The sequence below is a fragment of the Medicago sativa genome, chromosome 6 (assembly GCF_051527215.1).
Source record: "Medicago sativa cultivar Bolivia chromosome 6, Bolivia_mono, whole genome shotgun sequence".
NCBI lineage: Eukaryota > Viridiplantae > Streptophyta > Magnoliopsida > Fabales > Fabaceae > Medicago > Medicago sativa.
This window is the reverse complement of record NC_140754.1, coordinates 85,252,603-85,278,293: the sequence shown is the minus strand read 5'-3', so window position 1 is coordinate 85,278,293 and position 25,691 is coordinate 85,252,603. Positions and strand designations below refer to the sequence as shown.

At 31.5% G+C, this 25,691-nt stretch overlaps 2 protein-coding genes across 2 annotated transcripts; one reads left to right on the top strand and one right to left on the bottom strand.

Moving 5' to 3' along the window:
* The first annotated feature begins 2,928 nt into the window (after nt 1-2,928).
* LOC146917637 (uncharacterized) lies at nt 2,929-3,453 on the top strand. The gene has a single exon (XM_085719473.1). The coding sequence runs from the start codon at nt 2,929-2,931 to the stop codon at nt 3,451-3,453; it is 525 nt and encodes a 174-aa protein (XP_085575599.1).
* Nucleotides 3,454-8,009: 4,556 nt separating this feature from the next.
* On the bottom strand, nt 8,010-24,322 carry LOC146917636 (beta-glucosidase 12-like). The gene is made up of 13 exons (XM_085719469.1): nt 24,064-24,322; nt 23,827-23,896; nt 23,578-23,636; nt 23,321-23,396; nt 22,717-22,794; nt 22,557-22,644; nt 22,207-22,462; nt 10,134-10,249; nt 9,707-9,924; nt 9,140-9,171; nt 8,893-8,995; nt 8,542-8,650; nt 8,010-8,413 (listed from the first exon to the last, which is right to left on the bottom strand). Exons 1-13 carry the CDS (start codon nt 24,220-24,222, stop codon nt 8,218-8,220), a joined length of 1,560 nt encoding a protein of 519 aa, XP_085575595.1. The 5' UTR covers nt 24,223-24,322; the 3' UTR covers nt 8,010-8,217.
* Between the last annotated feature and the right edge of the window lie 1,369 nt (nt 24,323-25,691).

The window sequence follows — 25,691 nt, the reverse complement described above, 5'->3', positions numbered from 1 at the left end:
ATGCAAGGAGACCGGCTTTCATTGTTTAACTCGGTTGTGTTATGTTAAATCCAATAATTGGTTTGAATTGTGTGAAGGCATGGATATGATCAAGGCACCTTTTTGTTATTGAGTGAAACATACTTGACCACAAATAGCCTACCTTGTGAGAAGAGAGAGTATTTGCTAACCCACTTGAGCCAAATGAATCGGAGTCCTCAATTATGAACTGTCAATTCATAAGCACAATGCTTGATGAATTTGCCTTTAAAACTTTTCAATATCCAGTTCATTTTTGACGCACTTTAAGACTCTGATATGTTTTTAATTGTTGAACCCTAAAATTTCATTGTTTTATTGTCCCTTTTGCCTTAGAGTAGAGGAACATTCAAATAGGGTATTTTGATTCAAGTTGGGAGAGAAGGTAGATGTAAATTTTATGTCAAGTACTATTGGTGTAATTTTATCTTTGATCAAGACAACATGGTGTTGTAAATACAAAAAGAAAAAGAGAAAAAGAAAGAAAAATCCAAAAATAGAATAAGTTGTCAAGATCAAAGTGCTTCATGTGTAAACACCAAGGGTTTGTAATGATTGGTAGGGAAGATTGTGGATTTTAATGGTTGATACAAGGAATGTTCCTCTTTGATAGGCTTTTTGATTTCAATTGCCTCACATATGACATTTCTTTTCTAGCCAAGCCAAGTTATAACCCTCAAAGACCTTTTGATCCATGTTTTTATGCCTTTTGAAACGATATTTGGATAGACACATAACTTGATTGGAATGTTAACTTGAGTGCCGGATGTGTGTTCATAACCCTCATTTATATGTTTTCAATTGTTTATCTACTTTCATAGAAGTGTGTTAGGTGTGGTTCGTAAGTAAATATATCATTGTCTTGAAATATTTGACATGAACTTTGTGCTTAGGATTCATCTCATATTAGTAGTAGAATTCTAAATTAGTTGGAAACTTAAGCTTGCCCGCGCATTCACTTTTAAATCATTCATCTGAAAGAATTTTCAAAGCCTTTTGTACTTGTGTCTTGTCATTAACTTGTTTGATTTTCGATCCTTTGTTTGAGGACAAACAAAGAGTTAAGTTGGGGAGAGTGATGAGTGTCATAAAAATGTTAAATTCATGTTATATTTTAAGCACTTTTTGTTACTTGTTCTGCAAGTTATTGAAGGAAAAGCCGAGAAATAAGCGTTAAATGCCTTATTACGCTTTACTTATCATTACTCTATCCTTTTGTGCAGAAATTAGCCTCAAGACACTGATCAAAGACCAATTTATCATGAAATAGTGCGAAATGGTAAAAGCTGTCCAGCAAGCTTGAAGAAATGGCGCTAATAGCGTGTTCTACGCTATTAGCGTGTTCAAAGAAGTGTCAAAGTCCAGAGAGATACGCTATTGGCGTATCTGGAGCTTAAAGAAATTCCGCTATTAGCGATTTTGGCGCTATTAGCGTGAGTTAGGCGGTTTGCTCAATTCAAGTGGCCCACTTGCTTTTGTTAGATATTATTTAGATATTATGTTAGATATTATTTTTAGATATTTTGGGCTTGATATATTATATATATTAGAAGTTCATTAGAGAGATAATATATATTAGTCTTAGGAATATCTCATAGTTTTTTTTTTTCTTAGTTTTCTCTAAGCTTTTCACTTGTAATATCTAAGAGAGAAATAAGGTAGTTAATATAGAGTGAGAGTGATTTTGGAAGTTGGATCTTATTCCTTTGTTGAGACATCACTAGGAGAATGAATCCTTCCTTTTCAATCCATCCTTGCAAGGCTTCCATGATGATGTGTAGCTAAATACCCTTTGTTGGGATGAGAGGTACTTGATACTTGCTAACATGTAATCTTTTGATCTTGCAATATATGGTTCTAGCAATTTATATTCAATATAGTTGTTATTCTTGTTGTTAATGCTTTCGGACATTTAGTCAGGCTGGACACGGTCGATTAAGTGATCCGATCGACTTTGTTATCCTTGAAATGATTTGGTCACAACTGTTTGAAAGATATGTTAGAAATAACTATATCGTTTTATGACACGATCGATTATGTTATCTTTTGAATGATTTGATCATGAATGTTTAAGGGATACCTTAGAGTAATGATATCACTTTGGACACGAAGGATATTGTAGAGCTAGAATGACAATCTATCATAGGTTATATCACTCTTGACAAGTTTGTAGATCTTTGATAGTCACCTTTAATCAAGAACTTAATGCTTTTGGATATTTAATCAGGCTGGACACGGTCGGTTAAATGATCCAATCGACTTTGTTATCGTTTAAGGGATTTGGACACGAATGATTAAACGATAATTGAATTGATTGTGATAATATTGGTTATATAGCTAGAATTCGTATGGATCATTAGGTTATGTGTGACGCTTGGTTAAGGAACTCTACTCCTAACAAGTTTCAATCCTTATTAATCTCATCTTTTTACTTTTGCAATTTAGTTACCATAGTTGTAAATTAAACAAACAATCACCCTTTTAACTTAGAATGATATTTGATGTTAATCTATCCGTGATGTCGCACTAATCCCTGTGGAGACGATACAAATACTTATCTTGTTTTTGATGCAAAACTACATTCATCAAAATGGCGCCGTTGCCGGGGATTGGTGTTTAGATATCATAGATAGAACGATTGATTTATCGTTTTAAGTATTCGTACATATTCCGTAAATATTTTCTTTACTTAATAGTTGTTTGTACTAACCCCTCTTTGATAAACAAAGAAAAGTTTCTCGTTAGTTATTTCCGTTTCAGGATCATCACCTAGACAAAATCATGGCTGATCATGGTTATAGCAACTTCTATACTCCACCCGAGTATGAATCCTATCAACAGTATCATTCCTATGAAGATGAGAGATATTCGGTGATAGAAAATACTTTGAACATCTTCATGCAACAATCCATGATAAGCATGCAAAATACCAACCAGAGATTGAAGAATTTATCAATCCAGTTGGAGATGATTCAAGCTCAATTCATGGATAGCCAAGTCAGCATTCAATCCACTTATGGAGAACAAGAAAATGATTCAAATATGTTTGAGAAAGATGGAGAGATTGTTGAAGAAGGTGTTGTTGAAAATGAGGAAGTTACAACATTGAAAGAATGTGGTGCACCACACAAAGAAGAACTTCCTCAAGAATGGTCAAATTCTGAAAAGGCTAAAACTGTTGATAATGGAGAAGTGATAGAGGTGGTAGAGAAAAAGGAACGGTTACTTGGCAAGGAAGACTTAATGGAAGAAAAGGGGAAGAAATTGAACAAGGCAGAAATAGACCGGGTCATTGATGAAATTTGCGCCTTGTTCAAATCAAAGTTAAGGAGGACATGGACTCCACATCATCTGTATCTAAAGTTCATAGAATTCCTCCCGAAAAGAAGGAATACAAAGGATGATGTATTGTCCGTCTCATTTTTGCCACCCTAACGAAAAAGGCGTCGAGCTAACGACGTTAAACAAGCGCTTGTTGGGAGGCAACCCAACTTGGTAAGTTCTCTTACTGTTAAAATAATGTGTTAGCAATTTTTAAGTACTTCATTTTGTTTTAATTTGAACATTGTGGAAGTTTCCTCTATATCGCTCTTGCTTAAATCTCAAATCTTAGATGATTGATAATGATTCATAGTTGTGATTAAAGCGCAAAGCCAAGGTACAAGTTTCCAGTTTTTCTAGGTTTTTACTTGAATATGGAACGAGTACTTTGTGCAAATTTCATTTCATTTAGTTCTTTACAATAATTTATTTGTTTGTGAACCACTTAGTACTAGCTAAAAGTGAGGAAACCTCAAATGTTTGTACATATGCAAGGAGACCGGCTTTCATTGTTTAACTCGGTTGTGTTATGTTAAATCCAATAATTGGTTTGAATTGTGTGAAGGCATGGATATGATCAAGGCACCTTTTTGTTATTGAGTGAAACATACTTGACCACAAATAGCCTACCTTGTGAGAAGAGCGAGTATTTGCTAACCCACTTGAGCCAAATGAATCGGAGTCCTCAATTATGAACTGTCAATTCATAAGCACAATGCTTGATGAATTTGCCTTTAAAACTTTTCAATATCCAGTTCATTTTTGACGCACTTTAAGACTCTGATATGTTTTTAATTGTTGAACCCTAAAATTTCATTGTTTTATTGTCCCTTTTGCCTTAGAGTAGAGGAACATTCAAATAGGGTATTTTGATTCAAGTTGGGAGAGAAGGTAGATGTAAATTTTATGTCAAGTACTATTGGTGTAATTTTATCTTTGATCAAGACAACATGGTGTTGTAAATACAAAAAGAAAAAGAGAAAAAGAAAGAAAAATCCAAAAATAGAATAAGTTGTCAAGATCAAAGTGCTTCATGTGTAAACACCAAGGGTTTGTAATGATTGGTAGGGAAGATTGTGGATTTTAATGGTTGATACAAGGAATGTTCCTCTTTGATAGGCTTTTTGATTTCAATTGCCTCACATATGACATTTCTTTTCTAGCCAAGCCAAGTTATAACCCTCAAAGACCTTTTGATCCATGTTTTTATGCCTTTTGAAACGATATTTGGATAGACACATAACTTGATTGGAATGTTAACTTGAGTGCCGGATGTGTGTTCATAACCCTCATTTATATGTTTTCAATTGTTTATCTACTTTCATAGAAGTGTGTTAGGTGTGGTTCGTAAGTAAATATATCATTGTCTTGAAATATTTGACATGAACTTTGTGCTTAGGATTCATCTCATATTAGTAGTAGAATTCTAAATTAGTTGGAAACTTAAGCTTGCCCGCGCATTCACTTTTAAATCATTCATCTGAAAGAATTTTCAAAGCCTTTTGTACTTGTGTCTTGTCATTAACTTGTTTGATTTTCGATCCTTTGTTTGAGGACAAACAAAGAGTTAAGTTGGGGAGAGTGATGAGTGTCATAAAAATGTTAAATTCATGTTATATTTTAAGCACTTTTTGTTACTTGTTCTGCAAGTTATTGAAGGAAAAGCCGAGAAATAAGCGTTAAATGCCTTATTACGCTTTACTTATCATTACTCTATCCTTTTGTGCAGAAATTAGCCTCAAGACACTGATCAAAGACCAATTTATCATGAAATAGTGCGAAATGGTAAAAGCTGTCCAGCAAGCTTGAAGAAATGGCGCTAATAGCGTGTTCTACGCTATTAGCGTGTTCAAAGAAGTGTCAAAGTCCAGAGAGATACGCTATTGGCGTATCTGGAGCTTAAAGAAATTCCGCTATTAGCGATTTTGGCGCTATTAGCGTGAGTTAGGCGGTTTGCTCAATTCAAGTGGCCCACTTGCTTTTGTTAGATATTATTTAGATATTATGTTAGATATTATTTTTAGATATTTTGGGCTTGATATATTATATATATTAGAAGTTCATTAGAGAGATAATATATATTAGTCTTAGGAATATCTCATAGTTTTTTTTTTTCTTAGTTTTCTCTAAGCTTTTCACTTGTAATATCTAAGAGAGAAATAAGGTAGTTAATATAGAGTGAGAGTGATTTTGGAAGTTGGATCTTATTCCTTTGTTGAGACATCACTAGGAGAATGAATCCTTCCTTTTCAATCCATCCTTGCAAGGCTTCCATGATGATGTGTAGCTAAATACCCTTTGTTGGGATGAGAGGTACTTGATACTTGCTAACATGTAATCTTTTGATCTTGCAATATATGGTTCTAGCAATTTATATTCAATATAGTTGTTATTCTTGTTGTTAATGCTTTCGGACATTTAGTCAGGCTGGACACGGTCGATTAAGTGATCCGATCGACTTTGTTATCCTTGAAATGATTTGGTCACAACTGTTTGAAAGATATGTTAGAAATAACTATATCGTTTTATGACACGATCGATTATGTTATCTTTTGAATGATTTGATCATGAATGTTTAAGGGATACCTTAGAGTAATGATATCACTTTGGACACGAAGGATATTGTAGAGCTAGAATGACAATCTATCATAGGTTATATCACTCTTGACAAGTTTGTAGATCTTTGATAGTCACCTTTAATCAAGAACTTAATGCTTTTGGATATTTAATCAGGCTGGACACGGTCGGTTAAATGATCCAATCGACTTTGTTATCGTTTAAGGGATTTGGACACGAATGCTTAAACGATAATTGAATTGATTGTGATAATATTGGTTATATAGCTAGAATTCGTATGGATCATTAGGTTATGTGTGACGCTTGGTTAAGGAACTCTACTCCTAACAAGTTTCAATCCTTATTAATCTCATCTTTTTACTTTTGCAATTTAGTTACCATAGTTGTAAATTAAACAAACAATCACCCTTTTAACTTAGAATGATATTTGATGTTAATCTATCCGTGATGTCGCACTAATCCCTGTGGAGACGATACAAATACTTATCTTGTTTTTGATGCAAAACTACATTCATCACCTTGCCATCATGTTACTAATGTTACCATACATTTGATTTCCATTCCTCAATACTAAAATCCTCATTGTTGGAATATGTTTGATAAGTAATTTCCATGAAGAAGCCACAACTTTTGACGGAGTTGGACTTTTCCATAAATACCCAACCACCCTCTTTTGACGGAGCCTGACTTCTATAATATCTTACGAATACATCTTTAGTTCAATGCATTATTTTAAGGGAAAATTACATTGACTTCCCCTGAGGTTTCTCTAAATGAAATAAACACCCCCTCTAATTTTTTATTAGACACTAACCTCCCTTCAAGTCTATTAAAATGGATACTCATCTCCCTTGCAACTTAACACCGTTAGTTAGCCCCGTTAAAACTATAAACATCTTTTTGTTGATGAAGAACATCTTCCACTGTTTGTCCCATGGGCTTTGGCTTTACAGTTGCAAAGAAACAATAACATAACATCAATAATAAGTGTAACTAGAATCTGGAAGAATTATTTTATTATTATCAATACAAATCAACAATAACGAGTCAATCCGGAAGAATTACTATTTGTAGTTTTGATTTGGTGAATTAAACTCCTACATGCCTCTACAATTAGCGAATTGAGCTCATAATCTCTCCTTTATATAATTGGGTCTCTATCCCTTTGTAATAATTCCACATCTTGTTCCACTTTATAAAAAAGTCATCCTCTTCCATCTTTGCACCCATCCCAAGCAGAAAATTAAGTGGTGGCTTTACAATCAGCAAAACCTCTGTCTTTACTTGATTTTTTTTTTCCTATCTACTAACTTATGGTGGTAATGATATACTTTTACCCGAAACACTGCTAATGATATACTTTTCCTTTTGTTGATAGACTCTATATAGGTGGTAATTTGAAGACATCATAAGGAAGATGGGTTGTTAATTAATATATCAAAGAGTCAACATGTATTATTTTGATCTTTTTTCTTTCCATTTTGTTTGTATTTTGAGTTGTTGGTTTTATGATTATTAGATTTTAGGATGTCGTGTATAAACGTGCAAGTTAAAAAGAGAAGAAGCATTTTCATATTCTTTTTATTTTAACGGAAGTTGGATGGGCTGTGACGGCAGGGGGTATTACTGCTTTATTAGAAAATAGAGGGGAGGTGGAGTATATTTAGATAAACCTCAGGGGAGGTTAGTGTAATTTTCCCTTATTTTAAAGTTTGTAATTACCTAAAATGACCCAATTATCCATGACTGTAAAGTTCTTATCAACCAAATGGATAGGGTAGAGGTTTTGTTTATTAGGCGTAATTTAAATTCTGCCATGCATAATCTACTTGGCTTGGACAAGAGAGAAGGATGTAGAACATGGTTGGGTGTGTCCCAAACCAAGATAACTTTGTTTATGATGTTTTTCCTATTTGTTTAATCTAATGAGCAGTGTTTAGATTCTAACTCAAACGTCACATTATTAATGTGCAACTCTTGAACCCATCTTAAAGCATGGAGAATACAAATAACTTCACCTTCGTCAACATTGAGAAATGGCGAGACTCATTCTATTTTAGCCGATAAAAAACTACTTTTGGAGGCAATTCTTACAAAAATGTTCATAAATAAGAACTCAAAATAGGTAGATAAATTGTTCAACATTACAAACCTCTTTTCACCATTTCCCTAAGAGTACCGTTCTAAGGGCACTATTTAGCATATTGAGATGTGACTATTCAACATTGTTTCTCATTGCATCAATTTTATTCAAGTTCATAAGTAACAACAACTTACAAGTGATAAATTAAGTCCATCTTCTCAGCGTGAATCACTATTTGTAACTGTTTTATGTTGTAGGAAATCCTTAAACCAAATGGCCGACATTTTTGGATATCTTTTGAGGCCATTATTATAATCTACAAAGTATATTCCAAACCTTGAAGTGTAGCCTGAAGCCCATTCAAAGTTGTCAATCAATGACCATGCAAAGTACCCGTTCACATTCGCACCATCCCTTGTAAAATTTGGATAAAATTATTTGAACAACTATTTGATTGACAACTTATTTAACAACCATAATTTACAAAGATATCGTTAATTTAATTTTTTTCGGTGCAAAGTTTTTAGTTTGAGGGCACATACTTTATTGCAGTTTGAAGATAGTAGAGATGACCATGATAGTAATCAATCCTTTGTGTGTCTTCAAGGGCTTTCTCAAGAGGGAGTGTTGGATCATTAAAATCATCCATGCCTATATATAAATTCACAATATAATGTGTTTACAATAAAATTGTACTCCCTCCGTCTCTATATCTAAACACTCTTTATTAGCTGCAAATGGTGCTTACATACAGGAACATAGGGAGTATATTAGAAAGAAATAACTGCGACTAACGTAAATTTCCTATCTAAATTTGAGTATAAACCAATGCTTAACTTTGGCACCTTAAAGAAATAGATTGAAAGAAAATCTAGTTGGTGTATTAGAATTACCATTTTCAGTGATATAGATCAACGGGTTGTTGTACTTTATTTTAATGTAGAGCAATAGGTCATGAATTCCCTTTGGATAAATTGATAACCATTTTGAAGCTGCCTGCATGTGTAATATAGGTTCCTTTTATGTCAACGAAGTCCAAAAAAAATATAAAATGAAAACCTAATTGAAATAAGCATTATATATTGTTTGTAATTAAAATGTAAAAACATTAGGTTTACAACTTAATTATCACGCACATACCGTTGGGCCGATAGGTATTCCATTGCGCTTGTCTGTAAAAAATAAAAAATAATTACATAAATATATGTAGTTGCTTACACTAAATTTAGTTGTTACATGTCACTCAAATTTATTCCCATACTCATATGTTCACCCAAATTTATTCCCACAAAAATGGATGATATTAACAACTTATTTCACATGTATTTAATTAACAAAACCACAAAAATGGATGATATTAACAACTTATTTCACATGTATTTAATTAACAATTTAGAATACCCCACTAACCATGAAAACATAAAACATATACCCTACTAACCATCAAAACGTAAAACATTAACCACTTATTTTATGGGTCCTCTCTCATTTATAAAGTGTTCATCCTCCACTTTTCTATCCAATGTGAGACTTATTACTCGCACTTGCAGAGGTATGATTATTTTTTGCTTTAAATTGAATTAATTGATGCATTAGAATGTCACACATTTAAGATGTGATAGTAATGAATCTTGCTGTGTGTTAAACTAAGGTGTATTCTACTGTATTATTAATATTAATGGAAAATATCATCACTAACACACTTACTTGTAAGAATAACAAGTGAATCTGTGATGTAGCTGGGTTTGGCTTCACTTAACTCGGGTGCATTAGTTGCATAATGGGAAGTATAATAGTTTAATCCAATAAAATCAAAGGACCCTCTTACAAGCTTTACTTGATATGTAGAAAACTTTGGTAATCGACTCCCTACCAAGGACCGCATGGAGCTAGGGTAGTCTCCTATTGTCAATGGATCCATAAACCTACAATACATTTTTTAAAAAGAAATGTTAATCGATACATCCGGAGCACTGGTTAAGGAAACAAATATAGTAATTGAAAATGTCAACAATGAAGTTACATTATTTTATGTTTAGGCTTCTCCTTTAAAAGAGTTTAATGTCTTGCATAATTACTACTATATATAGTTGAGTTTCACATATAATTTATGGTTCATAAAGTAGTTAATTACCATCCAAACATGAAATCAATGGCTCTTTGTGAAGCATGATGATCCAATTTTGTATCATAGAGTGGCACCATCCACTGACACATTAATGTTATCCCTATCTTGCCCTGTTGAGATGTCTGTGTATACAAAGTAAAGAAAATAAGGTATCAATAGTCAATATGGATATTAATTGATGAAGAAATACATAGTATTGGAATAAAAAAAACTTAAGTATAAAGAACAGCCTTAATTAAGTGGCTGGCAACCCTTAGAGCATCTTCAATGGTTATTTTTTAAGGAGTTTATTTTGGGTTTCATAAACTACTAAGAGATAGTCCCACAATGCCACGTCATCCTGATGCAACTCATACATATTTAGCTTGAATTGTAAATAATTATGCAACTCTTAAGCAAGTCACATTTTTATATTTTTTATTTCTACTCAATATCTCTATTATATATATTTGCCTTATTTTTTTTTGAAAAGTACACGTGGCACTCCTTCTTGCTTCATCTCATTAATTGCTTGATCAAAGATTCAAATCACCATATATTTACTCACATTCTATTTATGTCATTTGCATCACTCACACAAATTTAATTTATTTCAATTAATTTATTAAAAAGCAAAATGGAAATTATAAACATTTTAATAGCCTTATAATGAATATGTTTTGTATTATCAACCAATAAAAATTGACCATGATTCATGATTTAAATTATCAGCCAATCATGATTCAGGATTAAAATTACCAACCAATCAAATTTGAGCATACATGTCATCCTTTTAACTTTTACTTAGGTTTTTTCCCCCTCTATATAGTCAATATGTCTGTCATCATTTTCATCTTCTTCGTATCCTTTCTCTCTATCTTCATTGTGACACACTCTCTCTCTCTCTCAATCTCTCTCTCTCTCTCTCTCTCTCTCTCTCTCTCTCACACACACACACATGTTTATAATTTTATTTGTTTTCGTTTCCTTTATTTTTCGTTTTTTTATTACAACAATTCTTTTTAAATACGAAGAGACAACTCTCTAAATTTTTGTAACGCCTTCCATAGTTTATGCAGCATGAAAGGAATGATATGGTACATAATATGTTTATACACATTTTTAGTTTTTTTTGTTACACATTAAAATTAAATAAATAATATATTTGGTCAAAAAATAGTGCGCGTACGTAGATGTCAAATATATGGTTATCAATAAAATAAAATTGTCAAAAAAAAAGTTATCAATAAAATAAAATCATTTGGTTTGAATTACTACGATTTTGTTTCTAAGATCAAATGCACCAATTGATGAATATTAATGTACAATTTTTTTTCCCGTTACAGTATGCATGAATCAAGCACTTGATTATTTTGGTTACTTTATGTCTTTGGCTATAAATATCTGTTTTGACTCTCACACTTTTCACACCACACTCTCTATTCACAATTCATATTATTGAAAGTCTTCTATGAACCTCTATTTTCTCTCTTTGTTACAATGTCAATTTTTTACATATTTCTCTTATTGTACATGACCTATCTATTGTAACAACTTATTTGATTTCTTTGATATATGTAAGAGAAACACGAGTTTTGGTAATTCATATTATTGACAGTCTTTTCTTATTATGTTTTTCTTTTTTTAACAAGTACAATGTAGTTTTTCTTCTTCGGTATAAAGTTGTGTTTTGACTTTTTAACTTGCAAAAATTATTCATGAATAGACAATATTCATGAAGATTGAATTTTGGAAAGAAAAAAAAAGTATAGTTGAGATCCAAAGAGAACAAAAGACAAACGTGCTTCTTTATTCTTTTAATTGGAACTTTTTCTTTGGCATTGAAAGAGATAATTATGATAGTAGCTATACTACCATTTCAGTTGTGAGATAGATGTCAATTATAATTATAATAGGTGATGACGTTATAAATTGAATCAATATTCTATATTTTTAGGAAATTGTCTTAAGGATGTATCTAGCAAGGGCAGGAACAAGACGATAGAAGACAATACTACTATTGTAATTGATCACACATTAATATGACAATTGATTCTTGCACTTAAATTCATGATCAGAATAAAACCTATTTACTACGTTGACTATCTTGCCTTTACTATATTAGAGTAAATAATTGTAATTACTGTTTATTAGGGTATTAAATTATTTTGATATTGATTGATTTACATTTATTAATGTATATCTTTTCATTAATGTGCACTATTTTTTTTTAGAGAAGGAAATTTGTATTAATGATGTAATTGTATTATTATCTTTTTTTTTTTAAGCAAAGAAAATATATTAAATAAAAGCAAGTATAAAAGCTGAGAGTATATAAACCTGACTTAGCAACCACGAAATCAACCTTAAAAGGATATTAAAACATATGATAAACAACAAATTGTATTGCTATCAATATTGATTAAACTCATAAAAATAAGTAATGTAGAATAAATTGATTTTGATATATCAGGAACTAAATTAAAAACTAATTATTAACATGATCGTAAAATAAATCAAAATTAATCAATTTAAGAGTAGTACTCGTCACTTTTAAAAAAATGTAGCACAATTGCCAAAAACAAATGTAACACTCATCTGGCATTTTGGAGTATCCTTTTTGATGGATAATTTTCTTTGAATCATGAGACATGTTTTGATCCCGGTGAACAATTGAGAACCAAACTCATTTACATTTTTTATCTTAAAAGAAAATGTATTGTTTAAATTTAAAAATTTAAATTTCAATATTGGTCATTGAAAAGCCTCAATTTTTTTATCCAAAATGAAAGCCTTAATTTTGATATTCTAAAAGAAAAAAGATTACTCAAGAACATAGAAAAGTCATATAATTATAGAAATGTAATAACAACAAGAGTATAAGGAAGAGTTGAATGATACCCAAAATTAAATTTAAGCAATAAATCCATTAATTTTTCAAATTCCAATTTTAGTTTTTTTTTCCTAAAAAATTGTCTTAAAAAAAATCAAAGTACATCGTGTCTTTTAGTAGGATTTGGATTCTCTACATTGAAAATTCTCTCAAATTTTGTCCAGTGTAATCTCAACAATTAAACACGAGAGAGAAGTTGAGAATTAAATTATAAAAAATAGTTTTTGTATTTTAATCGTGTAGATTGGAAATGGATAAAAATTGAGAAAATTTTCAATGGAGATAATCCAATTCCCTTTTAGTAGCATAGTGCACATAAAAGTCTTTTATAATAAAAAAAATAATAATACATTTATGGTTAATTTTATAAAGAAAATTATAAATGGAATCACACCTTAATGATCTTTGCGCCGTAATGATTTTTGAGGTTTAACATTTAATGTCGTTATTTAAATAAAATCAAAAACCACAATGAATTTATTTCTACCAAAACCATACAAGACATTAGTTATATTGGTCTCCTCGCTTATATGTTGCTCAAAATATACTTTTGAATTTAATGTTGAACTTTAACTCATACTTGACATGTCAACATCTTTCCCTTCAGTGTGAGACTCTTTATGTTTGTGCTATAAAGATATAAACAAATAAGATCAGACAGAGACACAACATGCTAAAAAAGATGGGTTAGTTGTGTTTTCATGCAAGAAGATTTTCGTTCCTTTCTTTCATGAGAAGAGGGAAATAAACTTAGAAAATATAACAAAATGACAAATGAATTTACACCTAAGAAAAATGATAAAGGAAAAAAAAAGAAGTGTGTGATATGCTCTTAAGAGTATAGGAAATAGCGTGAGTTGCTGGTAATTTTATGAGTTTGTCGAATAAGCTGGAGATTTACGAGTAATTATTTTAACAAAAAAATTAGACTCATTTAGAAAATGCGATATCATTTTGAATTATCTAATGAGCATGTATTTCATCAAATCAACATCATATATATGCCTTTTTCCATTTTCACATTCACCAAAGACAAAATGTGAAAGAATTTGAACTAATGGAGGTTAAATAGAAAAAATAGCATAAAAATGAATGACATTGAAAGACTTGATTTTAAGATAAATGAATTAAACAAATGACATACAATCTCACTAAGAAGTCATAATGTTGGGCTTCATGGGGAGCCTCGATCATCATATTAGGCTAAGAGCAACCACACAAGTGAGATTAATACCACATTTCACCTAAAATGTCTTATAAACATGTATTTGTGAATTCAGCACAACACAACTTCATTTTGCCATTGTCAGATCCCACTACATATTAATAGTGAAGAAATTTGAAATAATATAGGTTGAATAAAAAAATAGCATCAAAATCAATGACGTTCCAAAGCTAAAATTAAGGTGATCTGATGGAGCATGTTCAAAAAGGTGGGTTGGTGGTGGTTTAAAGGAGGGAGGTTTATGTTCATTCTTTTCAAATTAAATGAAAATAAACAGATATGAAAAAATAATTTAAACACGAGAGAAGATAAGGGAAATAAAATAAGTATTGTGTGTTTTGTTTGTAAGAGTATAGGGAATAATGTGAGTTGCCAATAATATTATAGGTCTGTCGAAGGAGTACGATATTTTTAGATAATTATTTTACCAAAAAATTAGATCTAATTAAAAAAGTCTCACATTATTTTTAATGTCTAATAAGCATATATTTTGTCAACTCAGCATAACATGTCTGCAATTTTCCACTCTCATTTGCCACCAAAGACAAAAATTGAATGAATTTGAAATAATAGAGGTTGAATAAAAAAAATCACATGAAAGAGGAAGACATCAAAAAACTAAATTAAAAAATAAAATAAACAAATGACATCCAAAAATAAAAAATAAAATACAGTTCATCGTAATGCTGAGACTTTCAAGGGATGCTACATTGAATTTGATCATTACATTAGACTAAGAAAACCCACTTAAGTGAGTTTGACACCATATCTTCATCCTAAACCTTAAGACATTAGGTATATAGATCACATCACTTATGTGTCGCTCAATATACACTCTTACCTCCAATATGAAACTTTAACTCAGACTTGACACATTAACTTCTATCCCTCAAGTATGAGACTATCCACTTCAGGGATCTACCAATAGGAACCTCTTTTGCTTCCTCATAGTCAAATCGGGATATGATGTCATCGTTGAACCTTATGGGGTAGTCAACACTGGTGTGCATTTATCCATTGAACAAAGATCAACCACACAAATGAGAATGATACTAGACTATGCTTGGCGCAGGTGTTCATACTAAAGAATAAACATTTAACTTACCAAAAATTGAGGCTCGATTAAAAAAAAACACACAACATTTAAAAGTGTCTAATAAACACGTATTTTGTTAACTCAACAAATCACATAAGAGTTTATCCATGATTAAATCCATCAAAAACCAAAAGTGAATGGATTTAAATTACCAAAGATTAATTAAAAAATATTGAATGAAAGTGAACAACATCTTAAACCTTAAATTTAATATAAAACTTAAACATCTACTCTTATATTGGTCATCTTTTTTTTTTTTTAGCAGAAAGAGGTAGCAGGATGACTGCTAACCTCTAAACTTCATTAAGAAAAGAGAAAAAAAATACAAAAAGAGACTTGATGCATCAACTATGAAACTTTATTGGTCATCTCACTTATATGTTTGTCAACATATACTCTTCCATCCAATGTAGAAGTTTTACTTACAAATGATACATTACCATCCCTCCCTTAAGTGTGAGATTCTTTGTGTCTATGATATGGTGAGATAGCAAAATAAGAAAAGAGGAACAGCATGGTAAAAAAATGTGAGTTGGTGGCTATTTCATAGAGGGGTGTCTTTGTTCCTTTCTTTAATGTGGAGATAGAAAGTAAATTAGAAAAAGAAAGAAGAAAAAGGAATTTGAACAAGAGAGAAATGATAAGAAGTAAACTAAGGAGAGTGTGTTTTATCTATGACAATAAAATTAAGAGATTCAATTGTTGGTAATTTTATGAATTTATTTAAGGAATTGGAAATTACTGGGCAATTATGCTACCAAAATAATAGATTCATTAAAAATGTCGCATCAATTTAAAATGTCTAATAAACATGTATTTTGTCAACGTAGCAGAACACATCTACATTTTTCCATTGTCAAATCATACCAAAGACCAAAAGTGAAGGAATTTAAAATAATAGAGGTTGAATAAAAAATTGCTTGAAAGCGAATGACATCCTAAAACTAAAATTTAAGATAAAAATTAAACAAATGACACCCAAAAACTAACAAAACAAATCATTATAATGTTACGACCTTCATTGGAACCTACATTGGGTTGTATCATCATATTAGTCAAAGAGCAACAACACAAGTGAGATCGACATCACTTCTTCACCCAAAGTCCTAAAGCATTAGGTATATGGATAATCTCCCGCATATGTTTCTCAACATCTACTCTTGCATCCAATGTCAAATTTTAACTCATAATTGACAGGTTAACATATCTTCATTAAGAGACTCTCCGTGTTTGTGATAGACCACCAAGAAGCACTCCATCCGCCGTCCACAATGTTGAACCGGGATATGATACCACCTCTGGGCTTTATAGGGGAGTCAACATTGATGTGATTCGACACATTACAGAAAGAGAAACCACACAAGTGAGAACAATACCACATCTTCATCGAAAAATTGAAGACTAAAATATGAGTTTTATTAATTTATTTGTTGTTCAACCTCCACTTTTTTATTCGACTTAATTAAGCCTTTGGTCCCTTAACTTATTTTTGGATTTAAATTTGGTCCCCTAACTTTAAATTGTATCAAATTGGTCCCTTAATTATACCTCTGTTTACTATAGTGGTCCCTTCTGTTAGTTTTTGTCAAAAAACTGTTAACCTTTGCCACATGTCAGTTTTGATTGGTGATCAATGGTTGGATTTGAAAAGCACACATGACATACCGTGGACTCCCAACATATGATAACTCCTATTTTTAACATTTTAAAAAACTTATTTAAATTAAAAATCAAATATTTAAGAAAAGACCATACTGCCCCTGACTTATTTCTTCTTTCATCCCTCTCTTCTTCTTTCTTCAGAACCGTGTTTCTTCTTCCCCATTCCCAATTGCTCAATCCCTAATTCTTCTTCCCCATTCCCAAATCCAATTTCACACCCATCCCAGTCGGAAATCTCGAATTTCTGTACATCAATTAAAATCATTGTCGTTGTTCAGAGATTTTCGTATTTTTGCTGTGTATATTGAATTTGGGTTTGAGATTTTCTGGTGAAAATCGTTGTTGTTGCTATTCTGTTATGACTTCGTTGATTGCGGTGGTGATGCATACCTCACGGCGGATAACACTCAATCTTCTCCAATTTGTTGTTGGAATCCACTTTTATGGATGTATGTGATGTTTGGTTTTTGAATGGTGATTGCTGGGTATTTTGTGATGGTTGTTGATGATGTACTGGTTTTATGAAGAAAAAAAAAGACGATGGTGTCATGACTGGAGAAAAAAACTTGAGTTTGTGAGATTGTTGTGTTTCTCTGTTTGTGCAGGTTTGGATCTCTAAGAATTGGTTTCTTGGGTTGTTTTTTCGTCCCTATGATTCTGTTTTCTCTTCGTTCTTATAGCCAGACATTTTCAGAAAAAGGAAACAATTTTAATGGAATTAAAAGCCTGAAACGCGTTTTGTGTTTGAGAAAGGAAATGAGCTTCTGACTTTGTGTTTGATTCCTGGAATTGCGGCGTGTTCTTGAGAAAAAAAACGACATAAACCGCACAGGCCACAAAACTCCATCTTCATCTTCTTCTCAAATATTTTCTTCTCATTCTTGTTCTTCGATCCCAGAATCTTTGATCAGAATCTTATATAATCAAAACTCAGTATTTCAAAACTAATAACAAGCAAACCCAGAATTCAAATATTACGAATCTTATTTCTTCAAAAAAAAAATTACGAATTTGTTGTTGAGAGGAATTTGTTGTTGGTGATGATTCAAAGGAAGAGAGTTTTGGTAACCAAATTGTTTTTTTTTAAGGAAGTAGAAACCAAATTGTTGTTGTTGTTGTTGAAATTGGATTCCCTTGATGTTGTTGAAACCAAATCGAAAGATGAAGAGGGAAGAAGGTGGAGATTATTGCCACATGAATTCTGGTGTGAAGAAGAAGATGAGGAGGGAGTTATCATATGATGTGAGTCCACGGTATGCCATGTGTGCCTTTCAAATCCAACCTTTGATCACCAATCAAAACTGACACGTGGTAAAGGTTAACAGTTTTTACAAAAAAACTAACGGAGAGGATCATAATAGTAAACGGTGTAAGATTTAAGGGACCAATTTAAGACAGTTTAAAATTAGGGGACCAAATTGAAATCCAAAAATAAGTTAAGGGACCAAAGAATTAATTAAGCCTTTTTATTCAATATTGAACTTTATTCGACACTTGATACATCAGAGCATTTTCTCCCTCAAATATGACGAAATTCTAACCCGTGCTTGACACAGGTGTCCATTTGGGGCATTTGACACTTGATAATGCATCGTTATTGTTTTGAGGTGTTTGACCGAACCATGCGCAATATAATGTCTTATGATGGTGTCGATAATACATACAAACCATTTGGGGGTCTTTCTGTCGTTTTGAACGGTGATTTCAGACAAATTTTGCCAGTGATAAGAAAAGGATGCAAAAAAGACATACTTGCTTCATCCATCAACTCATCAAAGTTGTGGAGTCACTGTAAGGTTCTCACACTTACAACAAATATGCGTTTACGTGCTTCAACCGTTCGTGTTGAGCAAGATGAGATAAGAAAGTTTGTCGATTGGATGCTTTCAATTGGAGATGGAATAGGATCCACCAACGAGAGTGGATAAATTAACGTACCCATTCCTGATGAGTTGTTGATAAAAGATTCCTCTGATTTGTTGCGTTCTCTGGTTGATTTTGTATATCCGAATTTTTTCGCAAAACATGAAGATCTCGGATTTTTTTCCAAGCGCGGGGGATACTTGCTCCCACGCTGGACGCAGTTGATCACGTAAAAAAATTCCTTCTATCATTGGTTCTAGGAGACAAAAAGGAATATACCAGTTCTGATTCGGTTTGCAAATCAGACGAGAATAGTGAGGTACAAAGCGAATGGTTTACCACCAAATTCTTAAACAATATCAAGTTTTCCGGTATTCCAAACCACAAGTTGAGATTTAAAGTTGGATGTCGAGTTATGTTGATGAGGAACATTGACCAAGCAACTGAATTGTGCAATGTGACTAGGTTGATTGTAGACAATCTTGGGAAGAAATTTATCGGTGTAACTGTTATTACCAAAAAATGCTGTGAAAAAGTAATTATTCCAATACTGAACTTAGTTCCAGGTGATCTTGAACTGCCTTTCAAATTTACTACGAGACAGTTCCTGTTGGCTATGTGTTTTGCAATGACAATAAATAAAAGTCAGGGTTAGTCGTTGTCTCATGTTGAAATCTATCTTTCCAAACCGGTTTTTACTCATGGACAGTTGTATGTCGCTATGTCGAGAGTCACTTCCAAAAAGGGATTGAAAATGCTTATACTGGATGAAGAAAATCGTGTGTGTACTGAGACCACTAATGTTGTGTACCGTGATGTTTTTCGGAATGTTTAACCTCTCGTTCTTGATGACGCAGGTGGGTATGAGTTTTTTTTTCTCTTTTAAACTTCGTTGTAATATATATTTTTTATTTGGATATGAATTGGTTGTTTCTACTTGCAACCATTCTAATAGTTGCGTAAAGAAAGAGTAATGGATTGGTCATGTAGATAAACTACAATTCTGGAACTAACAATTAAGATCACACTTCTTATTTCATTGTATAAAATCCAATGACATTTATTGTTGTGCAAAGAACAGGCCGAGTGATCAATTTGTTATAGGGACTAATATGTTGTATGGAGTAATATTTTTGATCCTTTTTGACAATATTTTTGGTCTCATGTACCTTCAGGTGCTGTCTGCTTTAGGTGAGGTGATATCATTCAGATGTACACAGGCTGACGTTAATGGAATTTCTATGGCATTGAAATATCATTGACCAATTGCAATAGGTGCAATGCCTTCTCTTCGACTCCAAAATTTGCCTGATACATTAAGGTGTTTATCTACTGAGACTTCGGTTTTTCTATTATCTGGTAGAGCAACTTCAATATTCTCATACTCAGTTTAATTTTATTTATAATATCAGTATCCTTCTGATCATTCTCATTTTTTCTAATGTAAGCCGTACTCTTTCAATGACCATATTATCAACTATATACTCTGCTTCATTTTTTATACAATCTACTATATATCCATCTTTTTTTTTCTTTGTTCTTTGGAGCGCCTATGTCTATGTGCATGCACATGACAATTTTTTAGTCCTTTTTCAAGCCTTTTCTGTTGTGTTTTTATAATATGCTTAGTTGAAAAATGCGACAGATAGTTGGTGTCTTTGTCGTTGTTTGTTATACTTATTTGTTACACGATTGAATAATTACAAATTCGTGTTGGATGTTAGGATGAATCAAGTGTATGCACGATATTAACTTTGTATATATAAGAGTATCCACTGTAGAAATCATGGAATTTGAAAGAAACTATATATAAGGGCATCTGATAGAGACGATTCGTTGGGTAGGGACAATTAATTGTATATGCAGCGGTAGGCCTCGAGACTCCAACACCCCCAGTTATATGCAGAACATAAAAAAAAAGACTCATGTCTCCGTAATAAATTTTAGCCATCCATGTCAAATATTCCGGCATTAAATACTAATATTTCGACGTTGCATCCGTTAAATCATTCCTGTTTAACGATACGAAAATCCAAATAACTATATACGCGTTGATATTTGTATATATAAGCAATCGAAAATACGATAACAATGCGTTCTATTTATATATTGTGTATAAAATAATGAATTTGCTATTTAATTAGATTTTATATAAAAAAAAAGGCTTAATTGCACTTTTGCCCCCTATATTTTGTCAATTGTGCGATTTTGCACCCCATTGTTTCAAACGAGCGATTTTGCACCCTATATTTTGCCAATTGTGCGATTTTGCACCCCATTGTTTCAAACGAGCGATTTTGCACCCCATAGTTTTCCCCCTTTCTGATTTTGCACCCTAAAAAATCATAAAAATATTCAGTTTTTTTCCAAAAAATTTAAAAAATCGAAAAAAATTTAAAAAATTAGAAAAAAATCAGAAAATATAATCAGATTTTTTTTAAAATTCTGGAATTTAATTTTCAAAATACAAAAAAAAGTAAATATTCAAAATTTTAAAAAAATCTGACCTTTTTTTAAATTGGTATCCAGATTTTTAAAAATTAAATTTTTTAAAAAAAATCTGACCTTTTTTTAAAATTTTGAAAATTTAATTTTTTTGTATTTTGAAAATTAAATTCCAGAATTTTAAAAAAAATCTGATTATATTTTCTGATTTTTTTTCTAATTTTTTAAATTTTTTTCGATTTTTTAAATTTTTTTGGAAAAAAACAGAATATTTTTTTGATTTTTTGGGTGCAAAATCAGAAAGGGGGAAAACTATGGGGTGCAAAATCGCTCGTTTGAAACAATGGGGTGCAAAATCGCACAATTGGCAAAATATAGGGTGCAAAATCGCTCGTTTGAAACAATGAGGTGCAAAATCGCACAATTGGTAAAATATAGGGGGCAAAAGTGCAATTAAGCCAAAAAAAAATAGTCGTAATTCTAGCTCGTGCTTGGCACGGGTTTCCAAGCTAATTGTCATAAAGTTAAACATTAGTTGATTAATTTCTATGATATAATATCTTATTTAAAATACTTCAGCAATTTTTATGCTAACCACTTTGGCACATTAAACTCCTTCAATGGATTGGAAAATTAAGATACAGTTCATCAACTTATAGAAATATCTATGACACTCGACATGCTCTTACTATATAAACTAGTAACGTTGATTGATTTCGTGCCAATCTAAACTCGAAAATCTATCATATACTATCATATATAGTGCATAACCGATCAATAGCTAGCCAAAGCATAAAGGGGACGTATTAGAGAAAAGTACAAACCCTACCTTGCCATATGTTTTTGCAAGGTTGAGTAGACATCAAAATCTAAGACATACACTAAGATAATTGATTTAATTAAAATAAATTCAAACCTGATACTTAGTTTTGTAGACATTGAGAGCAGATGCATGAGCAAGTATTTGATTATGAGCCGCTATATAGGGTTCAGTGGCGGAATCTCCACCGGTGCAATTCAAGTTTTGCCAGGGCGAACATCGTCCAGGTGCGAAGCTTCCATCAGCATAAGCATGCTTGGCATAGCTCCATGGTTCATTCAATGTGATCCAGTGCTTTACTCTATCTCCAAATTCTTTAAAACAAAGTTCTGAATAGTCTTGAAAGTCGTTCCTGGATATAGTGATAGTTAGAGGGAAAAAACATATGATGATATACCTAACTTTATGATATTTGATTATCTTTGGTCATATGAGATGTGAATTACACTATATTAGGACTCAAAAATCCACCATATTCTTCTTCAAGAGTTTGAGGAAGGTCCCAATGAAAAAGGGTCACAAAGGGTTGAAGACCTACATCGACATAGCAATTGAAGTATTTTAGACAAGAATCATAAAATGAAAAAGAAGTTCATATAGTATTACCCTTGGCCAGAAGCTCATTGATGAGATTGTTGTAATAGTTGATTCCTTCCTTATTTACACCTCCACCAATCTTTCCTTCTGCAATTAGTAAAGGAATTTAACATTTAAATTAATATTATAAATTTATAGGGTGTCTAATATGGACTTGATTTAAAGATGAACTTTTTTTAAAAATAGTAAGGATACATCTTTATATATAACTTTTTTTAAGGGTAAACATTAAACACACCTTAAGTTAATATTAATAGTGATACATAAAAAAAAAAAAAAAAAAGAGCAATGCTAAATAACGCGAAAACCTTTATCACGGTTGTCTCGCGAATTAAACATGCTCCAATTTATTAATTAACCATGCAATTGTAATAAAAAAAATTAATTAACCATGCAATTGTAATAAAAAAAAAAATTAACCATGCAATCAATAAATGCTAGCTATATATGTCTGAAAATGCTCGTGAAACATATTCTCGCTTGAAGTAGCATTTTCCTTTTTTTTTATTTTTTTAGGAAAATGCTACATCAAGCGAGAATATGTTTCCCTAGCATTTCTTGACACAGCTGGCATTTAAAAATTGTTTCTTAGTCCTGGTTTCCCGTTGCTTACTTGGAAGTATTCTGGACCAAGAGATGGAAAATCTATACGCATCCATATTGATGTCCTTCATCATTTCAACATCTTCCTACATTATATCAGAAATGTCTTAACTATGATCCAGCATCATTGTTTTTGTTATTATAATAATCCTTTTTTTTGAACAATTATTATAATAATCTTAATAACACAAGGTTTTTTTTTTTTTAGAGAATTTATAACACACAAGTTATAACATCATGGTAACATATTAGATCTTAGTATTGAACCTTATAACGATGGTATTGATCAATGGCTATATCTCCATTACTTTTGTCCTTTATCTTACCTGTAAAGTTAAGCAACAAAATTTGTTGGTGATTTCAGCAAAACATTACATAGTATGAATGTAGAATTAATACATAAATGAAAAAAGTAATGGATAATTATGTGAGTTAGATCCGGTGGCTCATCATAAATGAAAAAAAAAAAAACATAAGACTTCATCAACAAAAAAAAAAAAAAAAGAGGAAAAATACCTGGATAATTATGTGTGAAAGTATCCCATATACTTGGTCCTTTGCCACCAACATTGGCTGCACCTTCATACTAAATTTGTCGATTAAATTAATAGCAGTAGAAACATAAATTAGAGATAGAAAATGTATAGTTGACTTTTTATAATGTTTCTAACACTAAATAAGAGATGAATTTCATTTTTTTTTTTTATTGATTTGACTCTTTCTAGTAAAAGAATATTGAAATATTTGGAATACCTGATATGCAGATGAAGATGTTCCAAAAATAAAACCTTGTGGGAAATTACTTCGATTGAGGGATTTGCTAATATCATTGGTTAACAATATTGTAGCATCAATTATAGCCAAAGAGTTAAGAATCACAACAATTCCAGAAAGAAGAACATTTAGTGCCATGACTATAGTTCGAATATTTGTTGATTAATTCAACCAAAGTTGTGTAGCTTCTTGGGCCCTTACATAGTGGAACTTATGTGTGTGTCTTTGAGGAATAATTAAAGATCAATTATTGGAAGGCAAATCCTATTAGAAAAGAAATATGTATTAAATATTCATTTATAAATGTAGTGCAAATAAACGTGCAAAGGATATGTCAACTTACATTTTATAACAAGTTTAACAAATGTATTTGTTTAGTTAAAAAATTAAAATAAAAAATTTATACACGCAACCGTAGAGACTAATCTCTTAAACCAGGTAGAATTGCAATATGTGATAAATTGTTCTCCCTTAAAAGATTTGACACTGTTATATTTTCAGCGGAATTGAATTCGAACTTAGGATATTTTGTTAAGATGAAAGAGATTATTGACTTCAAGAATATATATATATATATATATGGGGTTTGCTAGAACACACCCACTAGTTTTTATGTGGGAGTGTTTTAGCAAAGCTACATCTTATGGTGTAATTAACCACTTTTTAGTTATTTACTTGCTAAAACACTCCCACATAAAAACTAGTGGGTGTGTTCTAGCAAATGCCTATAGGATTTGCTAGAACACACCCACTTGTTTTTGTTAGAAGGTGTGTTATAGCAACATACACCTTAGGGTGTATTTAACCACTTTTTAGTTATTTACTTGCTAAAACACTCCCACATGAAAACTAGTGGTGTGTTCTAGCAAACCCCTATATATATATATAACCTGAACAAGCATTTTAATTTATTATAAATTAAAACTAAAAGTCAATAGGAGCTAAATCAGTGTAGATTTTGTAGGCCATGATATTTTGTCAATTGCAGAAAGAAGAACGTTATCTCACTATACTAGTATACTTTGTATGTTTGCTTCATTCAACCAAAGTTAGTTTGGGCCCTTATTTATGGGAACTATGATTAAACCCAGAGTAAAGGAATAATTAAAGATTAATAATTGTAAGGCAAATATTATAAAAATATGTATTAAATATTAATGTGTAAAAGTATTTTTTTTCTTAGAAAAGTACAGCTAAACGTGATACATATGTCAGCTTACATTTGTCATCTTGAAGTTAGCTCAGTTAACATGGACAATGCATACAAGTTCTGGAGTTCAAACTCTGACCACCACAAAAAAAAAAAAAACAATGTTATATATATCTCTAGAAAAATAACATCAAGAATTCTTCAAAAATAAAGAACAGTCAATCACAATGCACTATTTGCCATAATTCAAAGAGGTGTGGCTGAAAAATAGGAAGTGAACAAATAAATCATGCAATTAAAATTTGTCAGTTGTGCCTTGAAAAATTCTTGATGCTATTTTTCTAGAGAAATAACATTTTCAAAAAAAAAAAATCAGCTTACATTTTATAAGGAGTTTAATAATCTGTCAAAAAGTTTAACAAAATATACGTTGACAAGGAATAAATATCACTTCAAA